Source organism: Trachemys scripta, chromosome 1 (assembly GCF_013100865.1).
Source record: "Trachemys scripta elegans isolate TJP31775 chromosome 1, CAS_Tse_1.0, whole genome shotgun sequence".
Lineage (NCBI taxonomy): Eukaryota > Metazoa > Chordata > Testudines > Emydidae > Trachemys > Trachemys scripta.
In genome coordinates this window covers 345,976,172-345,995,700 of record NC_048298.1, presented here as the reverse complement: position 1 = coordinate 345,995,700, position 19,529 = coordinate 345,976,172, and the positions used below count along the sequence as shown (strand labels likewise).

The window sequence follows — 19,529 nt, the reverse complement described above, 5'->3', positions numbered from 1 at the left end:
CCCACCGGATCCCCTGGCACTCCAGCCGGGCCGGACTGTACCCGATTACATGGTGCTACTGGCTTTTAGGCACGTGCTGAGACCTCCTGAGGGGCCCCCTCAGGAGTAGAGCCCTGCTGTCCGGGTGAGAAGGGCCAGCCACGCACTGCGCCTCACATCCCAGACAGAGTCCTTCTCCCAGAGGTGTGGGCCGGCCTGGGCTTCGCTCCTTGGTTCCTTCGGCGAATCGCCTGTCCAGACGCAGTGACGCACGTTGTGCCAGGTTCGGACAAGCCATGCCTCCCTCCTCCTGGATCCGAGGAGTCTTCCATCCGAAAAGGGTTTCTGCTTCCAGGGGAAACGCTCACTGATTAAACAAAGCCCCTGACCCAGCCGTGGACTCCACTGGATAAAAGCCACAGGGCTGCAAGGTGGAAGGAAGTGTGGTCTAGTGGTTAGAACAGGTCATGGGGACTTGAGTCTCCTTGGTCCCATTCCCCGTCCTGCCACTGAGTCCTTTGGTGACCTTGGCTGACTCCCCTGACCTTTCTGTGCCGATCAGGCCACGTGGTGTGAGGTCACCGAGCCACGTGGCACTCAGGGGCAGTGTGATTGGCCTTGCAGGATTACCAAAGGATGCTGGATCTGATGAGGGACATTATTCTGGCCACGGATCTCGCTCACCATTTGCGGATCTTCAAGGACCTGCAGAAGATGGCGGAAGGTAAAGGCCCCCGGGGCGCTGGCAGCACTGGCGAGAGTGGAGGGCATTTGCTACGTGAAACCGGCCGCTAGCAAACGCTCCCAGATCCTGGCACCGGGAGGCTGGAGTCCGTCCCTGGGACCACCCGTGTGATTTACAGCTAGAACCGGAAAACATCTCGGGCTCGGGCTTAGAACCAGCAGCAGATCCCAGTGGTCCTCAGCTTCGCTTTGAGGGTGGAAGTTGAAATCGGCAGGTTGTAATGCTCCTGTGCGACCACTGGGGGGCAGTACCACTCCTCAGCTCCTTCACTGTGCCAGGGCACCGCTGGCCTGACTGAGCCCCCGGGCGGGGTGCAAAGGCCCCCGAATGCCGGGGGATGCTGACTCCAGCTGCACCTTGTCCCTGTCGGGCAGGCACCTGGGAGCGGCTCCTGGAGTCCTCCGGCCCGGCAGTGGGCCCAACCCAGGGGAATCCAGAGTAGGGCCCATCAGCCTCAAAGGCTCCTAACTCCTCCCGATGCCGAGGAGAGTTAGGCACCCAATTCCCTGGGAGGATCTGGGCGTGAGCGGCTTGGCAGAGCTTTTCCATCTCTGCGCGCGCCGGGCTCCAGCCGGCTGGCGCTGGAGAGGGGTCGCCGGCCCCAGGGCTGGGACCGCGGGAGCGCGGCGCGAGATCTAACCCGCTGGCGCCCGGCGACTCAGCGCTCGGCCCTCTTCTCCCCCTGCCTAGTGGGCTACGACCCGGAGAACAAGCAACACCACAGCCTGCTGCTCTGCCTGCTCATGACCTCCTGCGACCTCTCGGACCAGACCAAGGGCTGGAAAACCACCCGGAAGATCGCTGTGAGTACCAGCGGGGCCAGCCTGGCCCCTCCCCCTCCGCCTAGGGGGGGCTCAAGCCCCTTCCACTGGGGCAGTGCCCCCAGTCACACTCGAATGTGGTACCCAGGGGTCCAGCGCCCCCTGGAGGAGTAAAGGGGGGAGGCTGCTGTGCTCATTGGTACGAGCTGCCACCTACAGCTGGGGTGCAGCCGAGTCTCTGTGCTAATATCACACATTAGGTCCATCTGCTCCAGTACATCTCCCCCTCGGTGGCCAGCACTTAGCGCCAGAGAGACGGGCAAAGCAAGTCCCACCGTTACCCTAGTAACGCTCTCCCCATGGAGAGCGCTCCTTCCCACTCCCAGCCGGCAGTCATCCTCTGCTCTGAGCATGGGAGTGCTCAGCCAGATCGCTGTCCTGCCTTATCAGTGGGCAGAGCATTAGCAGGCCTTTGACTGACGCAGGAAGCTTCCTGCAGCAGTGAGTTCCACAGGTCAAACTTTTGCGTAAGAAAGGTCTCCTTTAGCTTGCTCAGCCCCTTGCTTTGAGTGCGCTGGCCCGGTGAGGCAAGCTACACAGCAGAGCCTCGTCCCTTCCGAGCCCTGCAGACCCTCCTCGCGTCCCTTCGAATCGTTAGAGCCGTATCTGTTAAAACGCCAGCAATGCCAGTGAGATTGAGAGGCCCCGCGTCTCACGGGAGGTGCCCAGCACTGTGTGGGCAGACGAGTCTCTCTCTAAGCAGAGCTGGGGATACGGGAGCTAGCATGGAGCGATTCTGATCCGTGGCCTTTCCTTCACAGGAGCTGATCTACAAGGAGTTCTTCTCCCAGGGAGATCTGGTACGTGACTAAATCCCCCTGTGTCGGGCTTGGCTTCCAGCTGTTTGTTCCCAGGCCACCCTGTGCTGCGGGCCAGGGGCTGCATTTCCAGCGAGAGGGCGCGGAGGTTGGCTCTCACGCCAGGGTGTCTGATGCCCGTGTTTCAGGCGGACGGTGGTGTGGCCAAAGATTCTCCCCCTCACCCCCCCAGATTGGGTTCAGCTCCGCTGTGGCTCTTCAGGCCACTTTAAAAAGCCCAGCGCTGGCTCTCCACCCTGAATCACCTGCCAGCCTCTCCCTCTGACGCCCCTAGGAGGCACCAGACACGGGCCAGGTGGAGGCAGAGCCAGACCTTCGGCTGGCCCTCTGCACCCTCCATCCATGGGGCTGTGTGCTCCCAGAGGAGACTAAACCAGCCCCAGGCTGGCTCAGGGTGATGCGGGCCGGGGATTGCTGGCTAGGAGGCAGGAGGGAGCCGGGCCGGGAGGCGTGAAGCCAGGGACTGCGGGGATCACCGCCCCTTTGCCTGTTCTCTGCAGGAGAAAGCCATGGGCAACCGCCCCATGGAGATGATGGACCGGGAGAAGGCCTACATCCCCGAGCTGCAGATCAGCTTCATGGAGCACATCGCCATGCCCATCTACAAGTGAGTTCCCCGCCGTATGCACCCACACAGACACACACACACATACACACACACATATACACACACACACACATGCCCATCTACAAGTGAGTTCCCCGCCATATGCACCCACACAGACACACACACATACACAAACATACACACACACACACATGCCCATCTACAAGTGAGTTCCCCGCCATATGCACTCACACAGACACACACACACACACATGCCCATCTACAAGTGAGTTCCCCACCGTATGCACCCACACATCCACCCACACACACATACACAAACATATACACACACACATACATACATACACACACACGCCCATCTACAAGTGAGTTCCCCGCCGTATGCACCCACACACACATGCCCATTTACAAGTGAGTTCCCCGCCATATGCACCCACACATACACAAACACACCCATCTACAAGTGAGTTCCCCGCCGTATGCACCCACACACACACATACACCCACACACACATGCCCATCTACAAGTGAGTCCCCAAGGGCGGCTGCCTGGGGTGGGGGGCAGGGCTCAGCGCAGGAACAGCGCCCACACAGGCAGCCGCTGCATGGAGCTCAGCAACGCCGCACGCACACACACCACACACACACAAAGCCCACACACACACACAGAGCCTTCTTTCACACACACACACAGAGCCTTCTTTCACACACACAGCCCTGACACACACACACACACACACACACACACACAGAGAGCCCTGGGCACCAGATCCACTTTAACACACCCCCCCATACACACACTCTCTCACCGTGCCCTGGGCACCAGATCCTCTTTAACCACACACACACACACACACACCCCTACACACATACCACCCTGTGCATCAGATCCTGTTTAACCAACACCTCCCCCCCTCCCGCCCCACACACAGCCCTGGGCATTGGATTCTCTTTAATCACACGCACGCCCGGGCCATCAGCTCCTGTTTAACCCTAAGGGAGGACACTCTGCAATCCCTGGTACCCTCCATTGGCAGGGGCTGCTCAGCTCCAGGGCAGACGGAGCCCGGCGCAAGCCTCGCTGGGCACTGTCTGGCGGGTGGTGTGTCCCCCCGGAACTGGGACCTCATCAGTGCGCCCCACCCTAAGATAATCTCCAGCTGGAAGAGAAGAGCAGCGAGTTCAGGCCTCAAGCGGTTGCCTAGAAGGGCCTCCCATGGTCAGCTGCGGGCAGAACCAGCAAGAGTTGGTCTCCTGGTGCCTAAAAGGGCCAGGAGCAGGCAGAGGCCAATCAGGACCCAGCAGGCTAGATAAAAAGGCTGGTGCTATTAGTGACCAGATCTGGGTGAAGCCGGAGCAGGAAGGCTGGCTGGCTCTCCCTGCCCCAGGTATCTGCCCTGGCCAGGGGCCTAACCCTGCCAGCGTTTGCCTCGTGTGTCTGTTATGGACTGTAACACCCAGGTGGCTGTTTCGAGTTCATTGCCCATTTGTTTTCTCCGCTCCGGCCAGCCCTTGGCAGCGTGTGTGGAGCGCGGCGGGCCCCCGATTCCCGCTCGCGGCCCCTGGGGCGATGGCTCTCCACCCCTCCTGCTGACAGGCGTTCTCCTTGTCCCCCAGGCTGCTCCAGGACCTGTTCCCGAGAGCCGCCGAGCTGTACGAGAGGGTGGCCAGCAACCGGGAGCAGTGGACCAAAGTGTCTCACAAATTCACCATCAGGGGCCTCCCCAGCAACAACTCGCTGGACTTCCTGGACGAGGAGTACGACCTGCAGGGGATGGACAGGGAGAGCGCCAAGATGAACGGCTGCCTGGACACGGAGGGGCACATGGAGACGGTGGCGCAATGAGGTTCTCCTCACTGCAGCGGGGGGGCGGGGGGGGAGTGACGGAGCGACAAACCCAGCGACTCTTTGTCCCTTTTCTCCTGGAGCCAAAGGAAAGAGGGAGCCGGTTTGGAGAAATCCTTATTTGTCCAGTGCGTTCTCTACAGCCCCAGTCCCCCCCAGGCTGTGTCTAGCTCCGCGGGTGGGACAGTGGCTCTGATTCACCCCTGTTCGGAACACTCACCCACCTGCTTTTGTGGATGCCGGGGCGGGGGGGCGTTACTCCATGGACTCCTTTTGCTGTACACTGAAATGAACCCTGCTTCCCCGCTCCCCTTCTGTACGGGTACCGGCGCTGTTCGGTGGCTGCAGGGCTCGGTGTCTAGGCTAGGAACGGAAGGGGGTTCGCCAGGGCCGGGGAGAGCACAGCTGCCCTTGCGTCCCAGACCAGGATCTCGTGCCTCACGCCCTCCTGAGAGCCGAACTTCACAGGCTGATCGACATGGAGGACTTTCGCCGCTGGCTGCTTCAGGGTGGGGGGAGAGGTCTGCAAACCCTGGCTATTGAACGGGGGAGTTCCCTGGCCCGTGAGGCTGGGATAGGGGAGAGCTGTGCTGGCGGGCGGGGATGGAGAGGAGAGGGGGCCAGTTGCAGAGGAGAGTGGAAATGTTCCCGAGGTGGCAGAGACGAATGGCCAGGAGAAACCACGTGTGGCTCGTCCTCGTGAACGTACCCGCGGGCGCAGAGCATTAGGGCCGGTGGAAGCGGGTCTTTGCTCCGGGGATGTCTGGCTGAGAGCACAATGCGTTTTTCTGACCTCCAGGCAGTCGGGCGTGACAGGTCCCGTACTCCCAAGCACAGGTTCACGGCTGCTCTCCTCCCAACGACAGCCTCCCTGCTCTCGGATCCAGGGCCAGCCGCCTGCTGTCACGCCCAGGAGGCCTGCCCCTGAGTGCTGCGGGAGGGCAGGGGAAGGGTGGTTAGATCCAGAGAGGAGCCCAAAGCCATCCCACGGGGAGACCTGTCCTGAGAGGACACTGCAGGGGAGGAGAGAGACTAGAGTCTGCAGGCCCTAAAATGCCCCTGATCCATGCATGTGCTGAGCAGAAACACCAGTGCATGAGCACTGCCAGCTTGTGAACTCAGACGGGGCCAGAGCCACACCCGGTGTAAGCAGACGCACGTCCATTGACGTCAGCGCAGAGCGTTTTCCCCCTCGCCCACATCTTGGCCCATCGCTGCCTTTGTAATTGAAACCTGCCCTTTTGAGATGAGCCCTTCGGATGCTTTAGCAGAGACGGTCCCGGTACCCAAGTGTGCCCTGCAAATACCCAGCCGAGCCAGCAGCCGCCCACGCAGACACACCCCGGCTGCCCTCGACAGGGTGCGGCCGGTTCCAGAAGGGATCTGCCCAGCGGTGTCTCCCTGAGCAGTTGTGTTCCCTGAGCAATGGTGCAGAGCCAGAGAGCGATGAGCCAGCCAGCACACTGCACCCTTCACCAGATGCACGGGCCGCCTGCACCTTGTCTAGCCGGGCCAGCGCGGAGATTATTTAGAGGCCTAGATTGGACATAGAACCCAGAGGGCATGTGTCACACGTGCCATCTGAAATGTGCTGGGGGCAGCGTTTTCTACGGACGCTGGTGGGGTTTTAAGCCTCCTTCAGGCCTTTTATTAACACGCTCGCCAGTCTCTTTTCGGCTGCACCCGCTGGGCTAGTGGTTTAGGTCTAAGTGACTTGGGGGATGGTGGGAATGCAGCAGAGAGAGAAACGCATCAGCCAGCGAGCGTACAGCTCCCAGGTATCGCAATCACAGACCCTAACCTGGCACTTTCCCCGTTATATGCCTTGAATTCAGATTGCATCCTCGAGCTCCATAAGGTCTAGGGCCCATGAGCGGCAGAGTTGCAGCAAAGCATTCAGCTCATCGTCAGGAAAGCAGGAAATACAGACATTCTCCCCTAGGCCAGTACTGCGGTGGTGTGGCCAGCGCGTCCCAGCTGCCCGTGGACTCTGAGGGACAAATCGTCATCTGGCAGACGGCCTCATTCTGAGCAAATGATTGTCACCGGGGGGAGGCTGTCCCAGCCTTCAGGGAAACAGATGGGACAGAGCCCTGTCTCCTGCACGGCCTGGTTCCACTGGTCCCACGTTCTCACTCAAGAGGACATTTGGTGCTGAAGCACTTGCAGGTTTCGTTTGCTACTGATCAGAGGACAGGCCTGCTTGTGGAGTCCGTGTGGGCCTTTAAATCCTTTCCCACGTCATCTTCCCCTGCCAATCGCAGCAGTCACTAGTGTAGAGAGCCCCGGGGCTGTTCCTCCTTCTTAGGAAAAGACGTAACGGCCTGGGCTGGAGTCCTGGCCCCACTGAAATCGGTGGGATTGTGCCCTTGACTTCAGTAGGGCCAGGATTTCGCCCCGGCTGTTCCCCCCAGGATACGCTCTGCGGAGAGGCCAGTCTGCTGCTTTCTCACTTGTCTTCTGCACGCTTAGCTTGAGTCTTTCTCACAAGGGGCGTCTGCATGGGAACAGGGTCTTGGATCTCTGAGGCCAGGTGCCCCTTGGTCTCCCAGCTGAAGGCATAAACGGCTCCGTGCGGTGATGACATAATTGCCACCACTAGCGGTGCTCGAGGGCCATCAGCAGAGGGTGAGGAACTCAGGATACGTCTATACTTACCTCCAGGTTCGGCGGTAAGCAATCAATCTTCTGGCATCGATGTATCGCGTGTTGTCTAGACGCAATAAATCGATCCCGGAAGTGCTCGCCGTCGACGCCGGTACTCCTGTTCTGCGAGAGGAGTACGCGGAGTCGACGGGAGCCTGCCTGCCGCATGTTGACCCGCGGTAAGTACCTTGTAGTTCGAACTAAGGTACTTCGACTTCAGCTACGTTATTCACGTAGCTAAAGTTGCGTATCTTAGTTCAAACTGGGGGGTTAGTGTGGACCAGCCCTTAGATGGGAACCAAGAAGCAGGAGCAGAAGGACGGTGGCATCCTCAGTTGAGGTGAGGTGGATTTGATGGACGGATGGGACTTTCTCTAATCTCTGTACGAGAGATAACCCTAAGATAAATACCCTACGCTGAAGAGCCCCAAACTTTAGGGAAGTTTAGAGCCAGATCTGGGCTTATGGGTTGGCCCCATTGAGTTGAAACAGACCAGAACCCTGTTCCAAGGTCTCCTTCAGCTCTGCCCTTTCCGGCCTAGGCCCCTGTGTGCTAACTGCTGCCCTTCTCCACACAGTCCCTCCAGACAAAGAGAGCTACAGGAGAGCACCATGTAGAGGGAGAAGAGTCTCCAAAGAGAATGTGACCAGGTGGCATCAGCTGCTTGTGTCGTTTCTTGTAGCGAGTCCAGAGAACCCAGGCTCTTCCCCCAATAATGATACTGCAAAACATGGAGGGAGGCTAGCGTGGCCCAGGGGTCCCCAGCATTGCAAACGGCATTGATCCAAATGAATCAACGGTGGCTGTTCCTAGGGGTTGAAATTCACCCGGTGCAGAGTGCTGCTGTAATACCAACAGGATCGAACCTGGGGCCTCTGGAGTTTAGTGCATGAGACTCGCCCACATGAGCTAGAAGCAACCTGGCTCTTAGCGAAGGTTGTAGAGCAGACGCATTAATCGCCAAGGGGTCTCGGTGCCACTAGAGGGGCCAGAACACCACACCCAGGAGGTGTGTGGGTTACGCTGGCACAAGCCCACTGCACGAAGTCCCAGCGAAACCCTTTTTCGGAGGTACAAGCAGGCCAGAGGGGTGTATTACAAAAGCGGGTCCCTTCGCTTTGCTAAAGCAGCATCTTCTGAAATCGCAAGCCTGGCAAACCTCAACCAAAGCCATCCGACACCGACGGGGCTGCCGGAGTCTTTGCTGTGGGGGGACGGCTGGGGGGTGGAGTTACGTAAATGTTTTGTCCAAGGGACGATGCCCTTGCCCAGAAAAGAGGCATGCTCACTGCTGAGCGGCTCAAGAGTGTTGAGTGCCTGCGTTACGTGGGAGGTCAGTGGTCCCCTCTGGCTTTAAAACCTATGGCTGAGGAGCGGTAGGCGCTGCCGTGTGTGTTTAATCTAAGACTGTTGGAATTTGCAGTGCTGTAAAATGGGGGCAAGCCCAAGCAGAAGCACATTGGGCCTGGAAACAGCCCTGCCGGTAAACACAGCAGCTGGGGCTTAGGGTCCTGGAGATCAGGTTTCCATCCCAGAGCAGCGCTCAGCATGGGGAGAAAAAAGGAGCTGGTGTTTAGGGCAGCAGATTGCATCCTAAAGGAGGATGCTATTCCTGGCTTCGCCACTGACTCACCGCGCGGCCTCAGGCAAATCACTTAATCTCGCCCCGTGCCTCGGTTTCCCCATCCGTGACTCCCTTATCTCACAGGAGCTGCTCCGAGGCTGGAACCATTATTCAGGCTTTGAGAGCCTCAAACGGAAAGGGCTACCAAAGTGCATCAGTGTGATCAGCAGCTGGACTGTTTAACTGGGGAGGAAGGGCAGGGTTGTCCGGATCCTGTGAGTGGATGAGCTCTGGAGTGTGTAAACGTAGGAACATCTGGTCTTCAGTGACATGCAGTACACACGGGTGTCATCCCTACCCGCTCTGCACAGCAACCAGAGACCAGACATTGGCCCGTGCTGTGGGTATGAATTCCTTGTGGATTTGGGCTACATACAGGTTTTCCTCGGGGTCTTTTTTTAATTGTATGTTTCTTTGAATATCTGTCGTGTGTGCTGATGTATGTGGGGAACAGCGGGAGACTCTGAAGACAAGGATGCTAACCGAAAACATGTATTCATTTGCCTTACCTATTCAGAGTTGCCTTTAGAAAGATGCTTTGTATAAAATACTCTGTAGGACCTTGTGTCGTTACTAAACGTGAATGTTGGCTGATAGCTTTGTATAGGAGTACGTCTAGTTCTTTCTACCACAATCCCTCTTAGAACAACTGTAAGTATTTGCAGAGGGGAAGATAGCAGAGAAATTGGAAAAAAATAAATAAAAAAACCCCTAAAGGCAAAAAAAAAAAAAACCCCAACCCTGAAAACAAAGCTTGCTCTGATTGTTACGCTCCATTCGATTGTATCTGGCAGTGCTTGTGATTAATTTCTAACCACCACATTGTATTATAGCCATTGTTCGGGAATGGGATATTATTTATCGACGCTCCATCTTCCGCTGCGTGAAGAACAAAGTTGACGGTGTATGTAAACTCGCGGCAACGTGGCTTTAATGATGGTGTCTAAGGGTCTGACTTGTCCATTGGTGGCACGCTGGAAAAGCGGGGGGGGGGGGGAAATCAATGGGTGAAATCTATCCCTTGTTTCTCCACTGGAGATGTGTAAGAAAAAACAGAGGGTGAAATTCAGCCCTGTGTAAGGCCTGTGCATACCTAGGCACTGGGACTCAGGGGTACAGAGAACCTGTGCTAGTCTGATTTCACCCTTAGAGAACGCCACCACTGTTAGCTTACATGCGTACATAAGCGTGTTTTTCCCCCAGCCTGGCCCTTTTCTAGTTGAACTCTTTCCTGCAAATGAAGCAAGAGCTGTCAGCAAACCCACTCAAGGTGCCCCCATCCTTCCGCTCATTTGCAAGCACAAAAGAGCGAAGGGTGTGGGGGCGTCACAGACGCCAACATCCTCAGCCCACTGCCTAGATGCCACCGGATTCCCCTGGCGCTGTATAAAAGCGGAGACAACAACCCAAACCAAAATGTGAAGTGGCTGTTTCAAAGTTGTGGCCCGTGTTTTGCGCCCTGGCTGGTTTTCATGTTGCTGTGTATGTGTGTGTGGTTCATTTTCTCTCTCGCCCTTGTACATAGCCACCTGTAGATAATGTAAAGCCCGGCCGGTTTGTAGGGGTTCTCTTACCTAGCGTGTGTGCGGGTGTGAAATATTTTCCAGCTTTTCTGTCTTCTTCTTACATTGGTTGTTCTGGGGTTTCATTTTTTTTCTCCCTTAAATAGTTGTGAAGGGGAAAAAATGGGGATTTTTTTTTTCCTAATAAATTTCATACGCCGATCTCCAGCATCTGCTTTTTATTCTACGTCGGGACCAGGCGGCCTTTGCTGGGAGTGCCGATCGCAAGGCACATGGCTTGCTGTTTTATTGTATCAGGTATCAGCTAAACAGGAGCTGGCCTGTTTCAGTTCTGGGGGGGGAGGCTTCCAAGGAACAGCCGGAAGTGGGGTTGGTGATACAATAGGTGGGGCTCTTCCCTCTCAGTCAGTAGACCTGAGTGATAGTGGTGTTAAGGGCTAGCTGCCCAGAGGTTTCGAAAAGTCCACCCCATGGCTTCCCTGATGTCTCCAAGGCAGTTTAAGGAATAGTGTTTGGAGTCTCTCATGTTACTTGGGAATGGAAATGCTGACAGAGTCTGTGTCTCCTAGACTCATAACCTTTAAGGCCAGAAGGGACCATCATGATCATCTAGTCTGACCTCGAACCTCACCCACCCACTCCTGTAATAGACCCTTAGCCTCTGGCTGAGTTACTGACGACCTCAAATCATGATTTAAAGACTTCAAGTTACCGAGAACCCACCATTTCCTCTAGTTTAAACCTGCAAGTGACCCGTGCCCCACACCGCAGATGAAGGCAAAACCCAGCCAGGGTCTCTGCCAATCTGACCAGGGAGAAAATTCCCTCCTGACCCCAGATACGGGGATCAGTTAGACCCTGAGCATGTGGGGGAGACCCACCAGCCAGACCCCTGGGAGAGAATTCTCTGTAGTAACTCAGAGCCCTCCTCAGCTAGTATTACAGCCCATTCGAAGTTTAGCGACCAGTGCGATTGGACAAGGTTAGTATAGGGCCTGGCATGGCTGAAAACCAGGTCAATGCTACAGACAGTTCTGAGCTGGGGTACGTGTGCGTCACTGCTCAACTAGGTGTCATAGACCCTATGCTATCTTTAGCAAAAGGAAATTTTTTTGCTCCCCTCTGTGTCAGCCCATCTGCCACTCAGAGTCCTGCCCCCTAGCTATCTCCCACCTCATCTGCCCCCTTCCCCAGTCCTTCTACCCTCCAGATCCTCCTCATTGTGTCCTATCCCCCCACCCCATCCGCCCTAGACTCTGCTTCCTGCCCCCTCTTTTCCTAGCTCCCCACCTCAGCTGTATCCTGAACTCCCCCAGGTCCTGGCCCTAGTCCCCACCCTGGGTCCGGACTGCAGCCCCCCCCACTATTCCCCCCACATTGTTGCATGGCCCAGCCTCATGCCAGGGACCTCCCAGCCTGGTGCTGCTCCCCCTGCACCCTAAGGTGCCATTCAGATTGACACCCAGAGGGGTTCACTTAGGATGGAGGGGCAGACTCCAATGGGGGGGACAGTAGCCCCCCACCACTGTGAGTCCCAGCGCATGGTGCTGTTAGGGTCAGGGTGGTTTGATTTAAATCAAGGCAATTTAAATCACCAAGTGGAAAGCCTCGATTTAAATCGTTGATCGCAATCCCCTTTTTCCATTTGTACTTCAGTTATTTTCTAAAGAAAGGTGCGTTCTCCGTGGCTGATAGAACCGTTAAAGCATGTCGCGTTACAACGAAAAAGAGCCTTTACGCTGCTTTGGACGTTCGACTTTGCAAAACGACCCATGGTTATGGGGTCAGAGCAAATGGGGGGATTATGGAACAGAAATCTAAACAGACAGGCAGAAATACCGCAGGTCATATCTGATCAACACCATCACCCAACCTGACCCTTACCCCACACCACAGATAGAGGACTGGCTAGATCGACTGGGGGTGCAAAATTCATTAGCCCTCTGGATTGGACTCGAGGATATTGGCAAATTCCTTTAGATGTTGATGCCCAGGAAAAGTCAGCGTCTGCAGTGGAATCTGGCCTAGCTGAGTTTGGATTAATTAGTGCAGGGGCTGCCTTTCAGAGGCTTGTCAGGGAGGTGCTGCAGGGCTTCGCCAGGGCCTATGTACGTGACTTGGCTACTTTTAGTGATCCCTGACAAGACCACCTGAGCCCGGTGGGAATTGTATTGCAGAGGCGTAGAGAAGCCAGCCTCACTGTCACGGTGTCCAAAGGCAAGATGGGGGCCGGGGAGGTACCTGGGTGGGCGGTGGGGCTGTTCGCACTGACTCTTTAAGAAGCCGTTCGAAATTGGTCTGTCGCACAAACCAAGCTGCGGATCCAATCCTTTATTGGTCTGGTCAGCTATTACGGGAGGTTTGTAAAGGGGGTCAGTGAAATTGTGCCCCCTTTACCGGACCTTACAAAAAAGGGGAAGCCAGACTGGGTGATACGGACTGAGGCCTGGGAGGAAGGCTTCAAGGACATACAAAAGGCTACAGAGCCAGTTTTCGTAAGCTCCGAATTCAGCAAAAACTTTGTGGTGTGTCGCGATGCTTCTAACCCTGGGCCAGGCACAGGGCTAATGCAGGCTGGGGTGGAGGACAAGAGGCCCCCCATTTCCTTAAGTAAAAAACTGAGCCTCACCAAACAGAACTATGCTGTCATCGAGAGGGAACGTTATGCCATAGGTTGGACTATTAAACAATTTACCTTATCTGTATAATGGAAATGTTACCTGCCCAAAATTCTCTGTTTCTCCCGCACTTTAGGGGCACCCACCTTTATCCAATTCCTAGGGCTCAAGGTGTAACCCTGGTAATTTAAGTACCCACCCTTACTCAATTCCTAGGGCTCAGGGCGTATTCTTTGTGGGGTTGCAGGACCTTTTATCAGTGAAAGAGCCTTACACAGTAATATCCTTACCCTCTATTTATTAACAATTATCAAGCAGAATACACATGCTACGCGTACAATGCTGTGCTCACCAATTCTGATCATGCAGACGGACATTCCCTTTGGCCAGACACGGTCAGTCTCATCTGGACTATGGTTGTTGGACATCATGGTCGTGCAGAGGATTCTTAGCAGTTCTGATCTTAGGCTGTGTCTTAGAGGCAAGTTCTTCTTCTTCTTCTTCTTCCAGGTCTTTCCTTTTTCTTCTTCTTCTTTTTCTTCTGCTGGTCTCCTTCTTGGACCCCAGTTTATATAGTGTAACTTGAGTCCTGCTTAGCTATTCTTTAACCAATCATTTTACTAAAATTTTACTAAACAGTTCTCTAACCAATCCTAGCATATTGTAAAACAATCCTTTAACCAACCATACCCCACCACTTAATTGATTTACACTTAGCAAAATTAATTATAGAAGAACATAAGAATGGCCAGAATGGATCAGACCAAAGGTCCATCCAGCCCAGTATCCTGTCTACCAACAGTGGCCAATGCCAGGTGCCCCAGAGGGAGTGAACCTAACAGGCAATGATCAAGTGATCTCTCTCCTGCCGTCCATCTCCACCCTCTGACAAACAGAGTCTAGGGACACCATTCCTTACCCACCCTGGCTAATAGCCATTAATGGACTTAACCGCCATGAAGTTATCCAGTTCTCTTTTAAACCCTGTTATAGTCCTAGCCTTCACACCTCCTCAGGCAAGGAGTTTCACAGGTTAACAGTGCGCTGTGTGAAGAAGAACTTCCTTTTATTTGTTTTAAACCTGCTGCCCATTAATTTCATTTGGTGGCCCCTAGTTCTTATATTATGGGAACAAGTAAATAACTTTTCCTTATTCACTTTCTCCACACCACTCATGATTTTATATACCTCTATCATATCCCGCCTTAGTCTCCTCTTTTCCAAGCTGAAGAGTCCTAGCCTCTTTAATCTCTCCTCATATGGGACCCATTCCAAACCCCTAATCATTTTAGTTGCCCTTCTCTGAACCTTTTCTAATGCCAGTCTATCTTTTGTGTGTGTATATATCTATATATACACAGACAGAAACAATCATTTACCTGCCGTGTCCGCAGGTTCGGCTGATCGCAGCTCCCACTGGCCGTGGTTCGCCGCTCCAGGCCAATGCAGGCTGCGGGAAGGGTGGCCAGCACATCCCTTGGCCCGCGCTGCTTCCTGCAGCCCGCGTTGGCCTGGAGCGGAGAACCGCGGCCAGTGGGAGCCGCGATCGGCCGAACTTGCGGAAACAGCAGTTAAACAAACCGGCCCGGCCCGCCGGGGGCTTTCCCTGAACAAGCAGCGGACCGGCTTTGAGAACCACTGGTGTAAATCACCAAACGGGACAGAGACACTGACTGGTGCGAAGTGCTGATCTGCAGCTGAAAGTGTTACGTCCAGCCCCAGAGGTCCAGCGACACCAGACAGACTGTTGTGGGATGATAAACAGGACAAAAGACATTTGTTGTTTTGCCCTCCACACCACATGAAGCTGAATCATGCAAAGGGATTCCGCCCATCCGCTGAGTTTGCAGCTCAGAGCACAATGCTAACAAGAAGGAACTGTATCTCTGTGCTGCTTGGAATCGGGGGGCAGGTTTACCAGGCATAGGCAAGAGGTCCTCAGTGCTTAGCCTGGGGTAGCCCGAAAGGACATATAGAGCTTGCTTATTATAGGAGCTTCTCTTACCTTATGAAACTTAAGACTGCAGCTCATTTGTATCTCTGCTTACCTGCTTTAACCTTGCAAATAACTCCAGTTCCTTTTCCTATTTAATAAATCTGTATATAGTTTATTACAGGATTGGCTACAAGCATTGTCTTCGGTGTAAAGACCTTCGGTAGAACAGACTGGGGTAAGTGACTGATCCTTTGGGACTTAGAGTAACCTGAATATTGCTTTGTGGCACCTTAGAGACTAACCTCTCCTGTGCACACAACACAACAAAAACACTAACCCAGGAACCAAACCCTGCAACAAACCCCAGTGCCAACTCTCTCCACATATCTATTCAAGGGACACCATCATAGGACCTAACCACATCAGCCACACCATCAGGGGCTCGTTCACCTGCACATCTACCAATGTGATATATGCCATCATGTGCCAGCAATGCCCCTCTGCCATGTACATGGGCCAAACCGGACAGTCTCTCCGCAAAAGAATAAATGGCCACAAATCAGACATCAAGAATTATAACATTCAAAAACCAGTCGGAGAACACTTCAACCTCCCTGGTCACTCAATTACAGTCGCAATTCTCCAACAAAAAAACTTCAAAACCAGACTCCAACGAGAAACTGCAGAACTGGAATTAATTTGCAAATTGGACACCATTAAATTAGGCTTGAATAAAGACTGGGAGTGGATGGGTCATTACACAAAGTAAAAACTATTTCCCCTTGCTAATTTTCCCCCTACTGTTACTCACACCTTTTTGTCAACTGTTTGAAATGGGCCACCCTGATTATCACTACAAGTGTTTTTTTTCTCCTGCTGATAATAGCCCACCTTAATTGATTACTCTTGTTACAGTTGGTATGGCAACCCCCATTTTTTTATATTTCATATATATATATATATATATATATATTCCTACTGTATTTTCCACTGCATGCATTCGATGAAGTGGGTTTTAGCTTAGCCCATGAAAGTTTATGCTCAGATAAATTTGTTAGTCTCTAAGGCAGGGGCAGGCAAACTTTTTGGCCTGAAGGCCGCATCGGGTTTCGTAAATTGTATGGAGGGCCGGTTAGGGGAGGGGGTTGTGTCCCCCCCCCCAGGACTCCTGCCCCATCCAACCCCCCCTGTCCCCTGACTGCCCTCGGACCTCCGCTGCCCCATCCAACCCCTCCTCTCATTCCTGACGGCCCCGCTGGGACCCCTGCCCCATCCAACTACCCCTTCTCCCTGTCCCCTGACTGCCCCCTGCCGCCCCATCCAACCCCCCCTCCTTCCTGACTGCTCCCCAGGGACCCCTGCCCCCATTCAACCCCATTTCCCCCCCAACCACCATCCACACCCACGCCCCCTGACCACCACCCCAAACTCCCCGGCCTTCTATCCAACCCCCCCATTCCCTGCCCTCTTTCCACGCTGCCTGGAGCACCAGTGGCTGGCAGCGCTAGAGCCGCGCCGCCCGGCTGCAGCCGGGCCACACTGCCGCTGCCGCCACCACCGCCGCCAAGCAGCTCAGAGCACCGGGGCAGGCCGGGCTCTGCAGCTGCGCTGCCCCAGGAGCTCACAGCCCCCTGCCCAGAGCATTGCGCCAGCGGCGGAGCGAGCGAGCTGAGGCTGCGGGGGAGGGAGAACAGCAGGGGAGGGGCCGGGGTCTAGCCTTCCCAGCCAGGAACTCAGGGGCTGGGCAGGAGGGTCCCGTGGGCCGGATGTGGCCTGCAGGTCGTAGTTTGTCCACCCCTGCTCTAAGGTGCCACAAGTACTCCTCGTTCTTTTTGCTGATACAGACTAACACGGCTACCACTCTGAAACCTGAATATTGCTGTGTTCGTTGGTGTAAGGGACCATCTATGGCAAAGGCAGGCTCGCCTGTGTGGCAAGACAGATCAGAGTACCCACGGGGACTGTCTGTGATTCCACGGTTAGGCCGCTTTATAGATTCATAGATTCTAGGACTGGAAGGGACCTCGAGAGGTCATCGAGTCCAGTCCCCTGCCCGCATGGCAGGACCAAATACTGTCTAGACCATCCCTGATAGACATTTATCTAACCTACTCTTAAATATCTCCGGAGATGGAGATTCCACAACCTCCCTAGGCAATTTATTCCAGTGTTTAACCACCCTGACAGTTAGGAACTTTTTCCTAATGTCCAACCTAGACCTCCCTTGCTGCAGTTTAAGCCCATTGCTTCTTGTTCTATCCTTAGAGGCTAAGATGAACAAGTTTTCTCCCTCCTCCTTATGACACCCTTTTAGATACCTGAAAACTGCTATCATGTCCCCTCTCAGTCTTCTCTTTTCCAAACTAAACAAACCCAATTCTTTCAGCCTTCCTTCATAGGTCATGTTCTCAAGACCTTTAATCATTCTTGCTGCTCTTCTCTGGACCCTTTCCAATTTCTCCACATCTTTCTTGAAATGCGGTGCCCAGAACTGGACACAATACTCCAGCTGAGGCCTAACCAGCGCAGAGTAGAGCGGAAGAATGACTTCTCGCGTCTTGCTCACAACACACCTGTTAATACATCCCAGAATCATGTTTGCTTTTTTTGCAACCGCATCACACTGTTGACTCATATTTAGCTTGTGGTCCACTATAACCCCTAGATCCCTTTCTGCCGTACTCCTTCCTAGACAGACTCTTCCCATTCTGTATGTGTGAAACTGATTTTTCCTTCCTAAGTGGAGCACTTTGCATTTGTCTTTGTTAAACTTCATCCTGTTTAACTCAGACCATTTCTCCAATTTGTCCAGATCATTTTGAATTATGACACTGTCCTCCAAAGCAGTTGCAATCCCTCCCAGTTTGGTATCCTCCGCAAACTTAATAAGCGTACTTTCTATGCCAATATCTAAGTCATTAATGAAGATATTGAACAGAGCTGGTCCCAAAACAGACCCCTGCGGAACCCCACTCGTTATGCCTTTCCAGCAGCATTGGGAACCATTTAGTGCCTGAGGAGTTTACACTTGATACTTGGCTGGAGAAATCTAAGTACAGAACTCACAGCCAGTTTGGGGTTTGTGCCCTGGTTCTTAACAGCTGCCCTGAGGTTGGGACCCACACTCGAGTCGCTGCGGGCGCACCATCTGAGAGCCACTGGGGAGAACTGGCTCGCTAGAAGGACATTCACTGAAGATGGGCCCCAACTGCAGAACTGGGAGCTGCGGGGTCTAGCTCTGAACCCTTCCAGGCTGGCTATTCAGATCGGTGGCTTTGGTTCATGTCCACCGTTCTCAGACCGCTCCTGTCTACATGGAGCTTTCAAACTAGCGCGATCCAGATCGACGGAGAGAAACTAATTCTCTGGTGGTTTGCGCTCACAGCCCAGGCTGGGTCCGGCCTGTGAAGGGCCCTATAGAAAGCCATGGTGCTGTGGTTGCTGGAGCTGCGCCATGGCCCGGAGGCGTGCAGTGCAGAGAAGAACGGGGCTTCTGTTCCAGGCGGCCTGGGCACAGCGTCTGCCCTTGTCAGCCCCGGTCCGGAGGCGTGATCTGGGGTGTGCAGGCCCGGGCCAGGCTGGGATCCCCGAGGGAACGAGGGCAGCGCGGGTGGTCCCTGCACCAGAGCTGGGCCTGGGGCTGAGAGAGCCGCCCTGTCCCCGCGGCGATCCCCTGCCCTTTAGGGGATACACCCACCCCAGGGTCACACCTTCCCATCTGATCCCTCCCAATCACCCCCACCCCAAGTCTGCTCCTATCCCGAAGCAGGCAGCCCCCAGAGCTGCACCCCCCACCCTCCAGGGCTCCAATGACCCCTGTCCCCCCCCAAATAGCCCCCCAATGGTCCAACTACCCCTCCTTTCCCAAATCAACCCCCGCCCCCGGGCTCCAGCTTCAAGCTGGGTCAGTGTGGGGTCTACCCTGCCCAGCCCCGTACACTCAGCTCCCCTCCCCCAGCCGGGGCCAGGCCGGGCTGCAGCCCCTCCGCTGCGGGGGCGGGGCGGGCTCCGTGCATGCTGCGGGGGCGGGGCCGAGCAGAGCCCCCTCCCTTCCTCTCTCCCCCTGGGGCTGGGTCCGCCGGGGGCTTCCCCCGCTGGTGACGTCAGGAGGGTTCCCTCCCCGCGCGGACGCAGCCCGGCCGCCCAGTGCCGCAGCCATGGCCGAGGCGGCGGGGAGCGGCGGCGGCGGGTCCTGGAAGCGGCACATCGTCCGGCAGCTGCAGCTCCGGGACCGGGCGCAGAGCGGCCGCTTCCTGGACGTGGTGCAGGCCTGTGAGCGAGCGGGGCCGGGAGCTGCCGCCTGCGGCGGGCTGGGCGGGGGACAGGGGGAGCTGGAGCCCGGGGGAGGGGTGATTTGGGAAGGGAGGGGGCAGGGGGAGCTGGAGCCGGGGGGGGGGGGGGTTT

General features: G+C 55.1%; 2 protein-coding genes across 3 annotated transcripts in view; both read left to right on the top strand.

Annotated features, from left to right (window-relative positions):
* The window catches only part of LOC117871393 (cGMP-dependent 3',5'-cyclic phosphodiesterase-like), a 370,986-nt gene extending 363,472 nt beyond the window's left edge, over positions 1–7,514 (top strand). The window contains exons 27-31 of one of the 2 annotated variants that reach the window (XM_034759325.1): positions 604–703; positions 1,415–1,527; positions 2,307–2,345; positions 2,864–2,970; positions 4,549–7,514. In XM_034759325.1, coding sequence (XP_034615216.1) covers positions 604–703; positions 1,415–1,527; positions 2,307–2,345; positions 2,864–2,970; positions 4,549–4,777 — 588 coding nt within the window. In that variant the 3' untranslated portion in view covers positions 4,778–7,514. The remainder of the gene's footprint in view (positions 1–603; positions 704–1,414; positions 1,528–2,306; positions 2,346–2,863; positions 2,971–4,548) is intronic. The other variant, XM_034759326.1, reaches the window with a different exon arrangement.
* Positions 7,515–19,183: 11,669 nt separating this feature from the next.
* Positions 19,184–19,529, top strand: part of ATG16L2 (autophagy related 16 like 2) — a 56,336-nt gene continuing 55,990 nt past the window's right edge. The window contains exon 1 of the mRNA XM_034759324.1: positions 19,184–19,397. Coding sequence (XP_034615215.1) covers positions 19,283–19,397 — 115 coding nt within the window. The 5' untranslated portion in view covers positions 19,184–19,282. The remainder of the gene's footprint in view (positions 19,398–19,529) is intronic.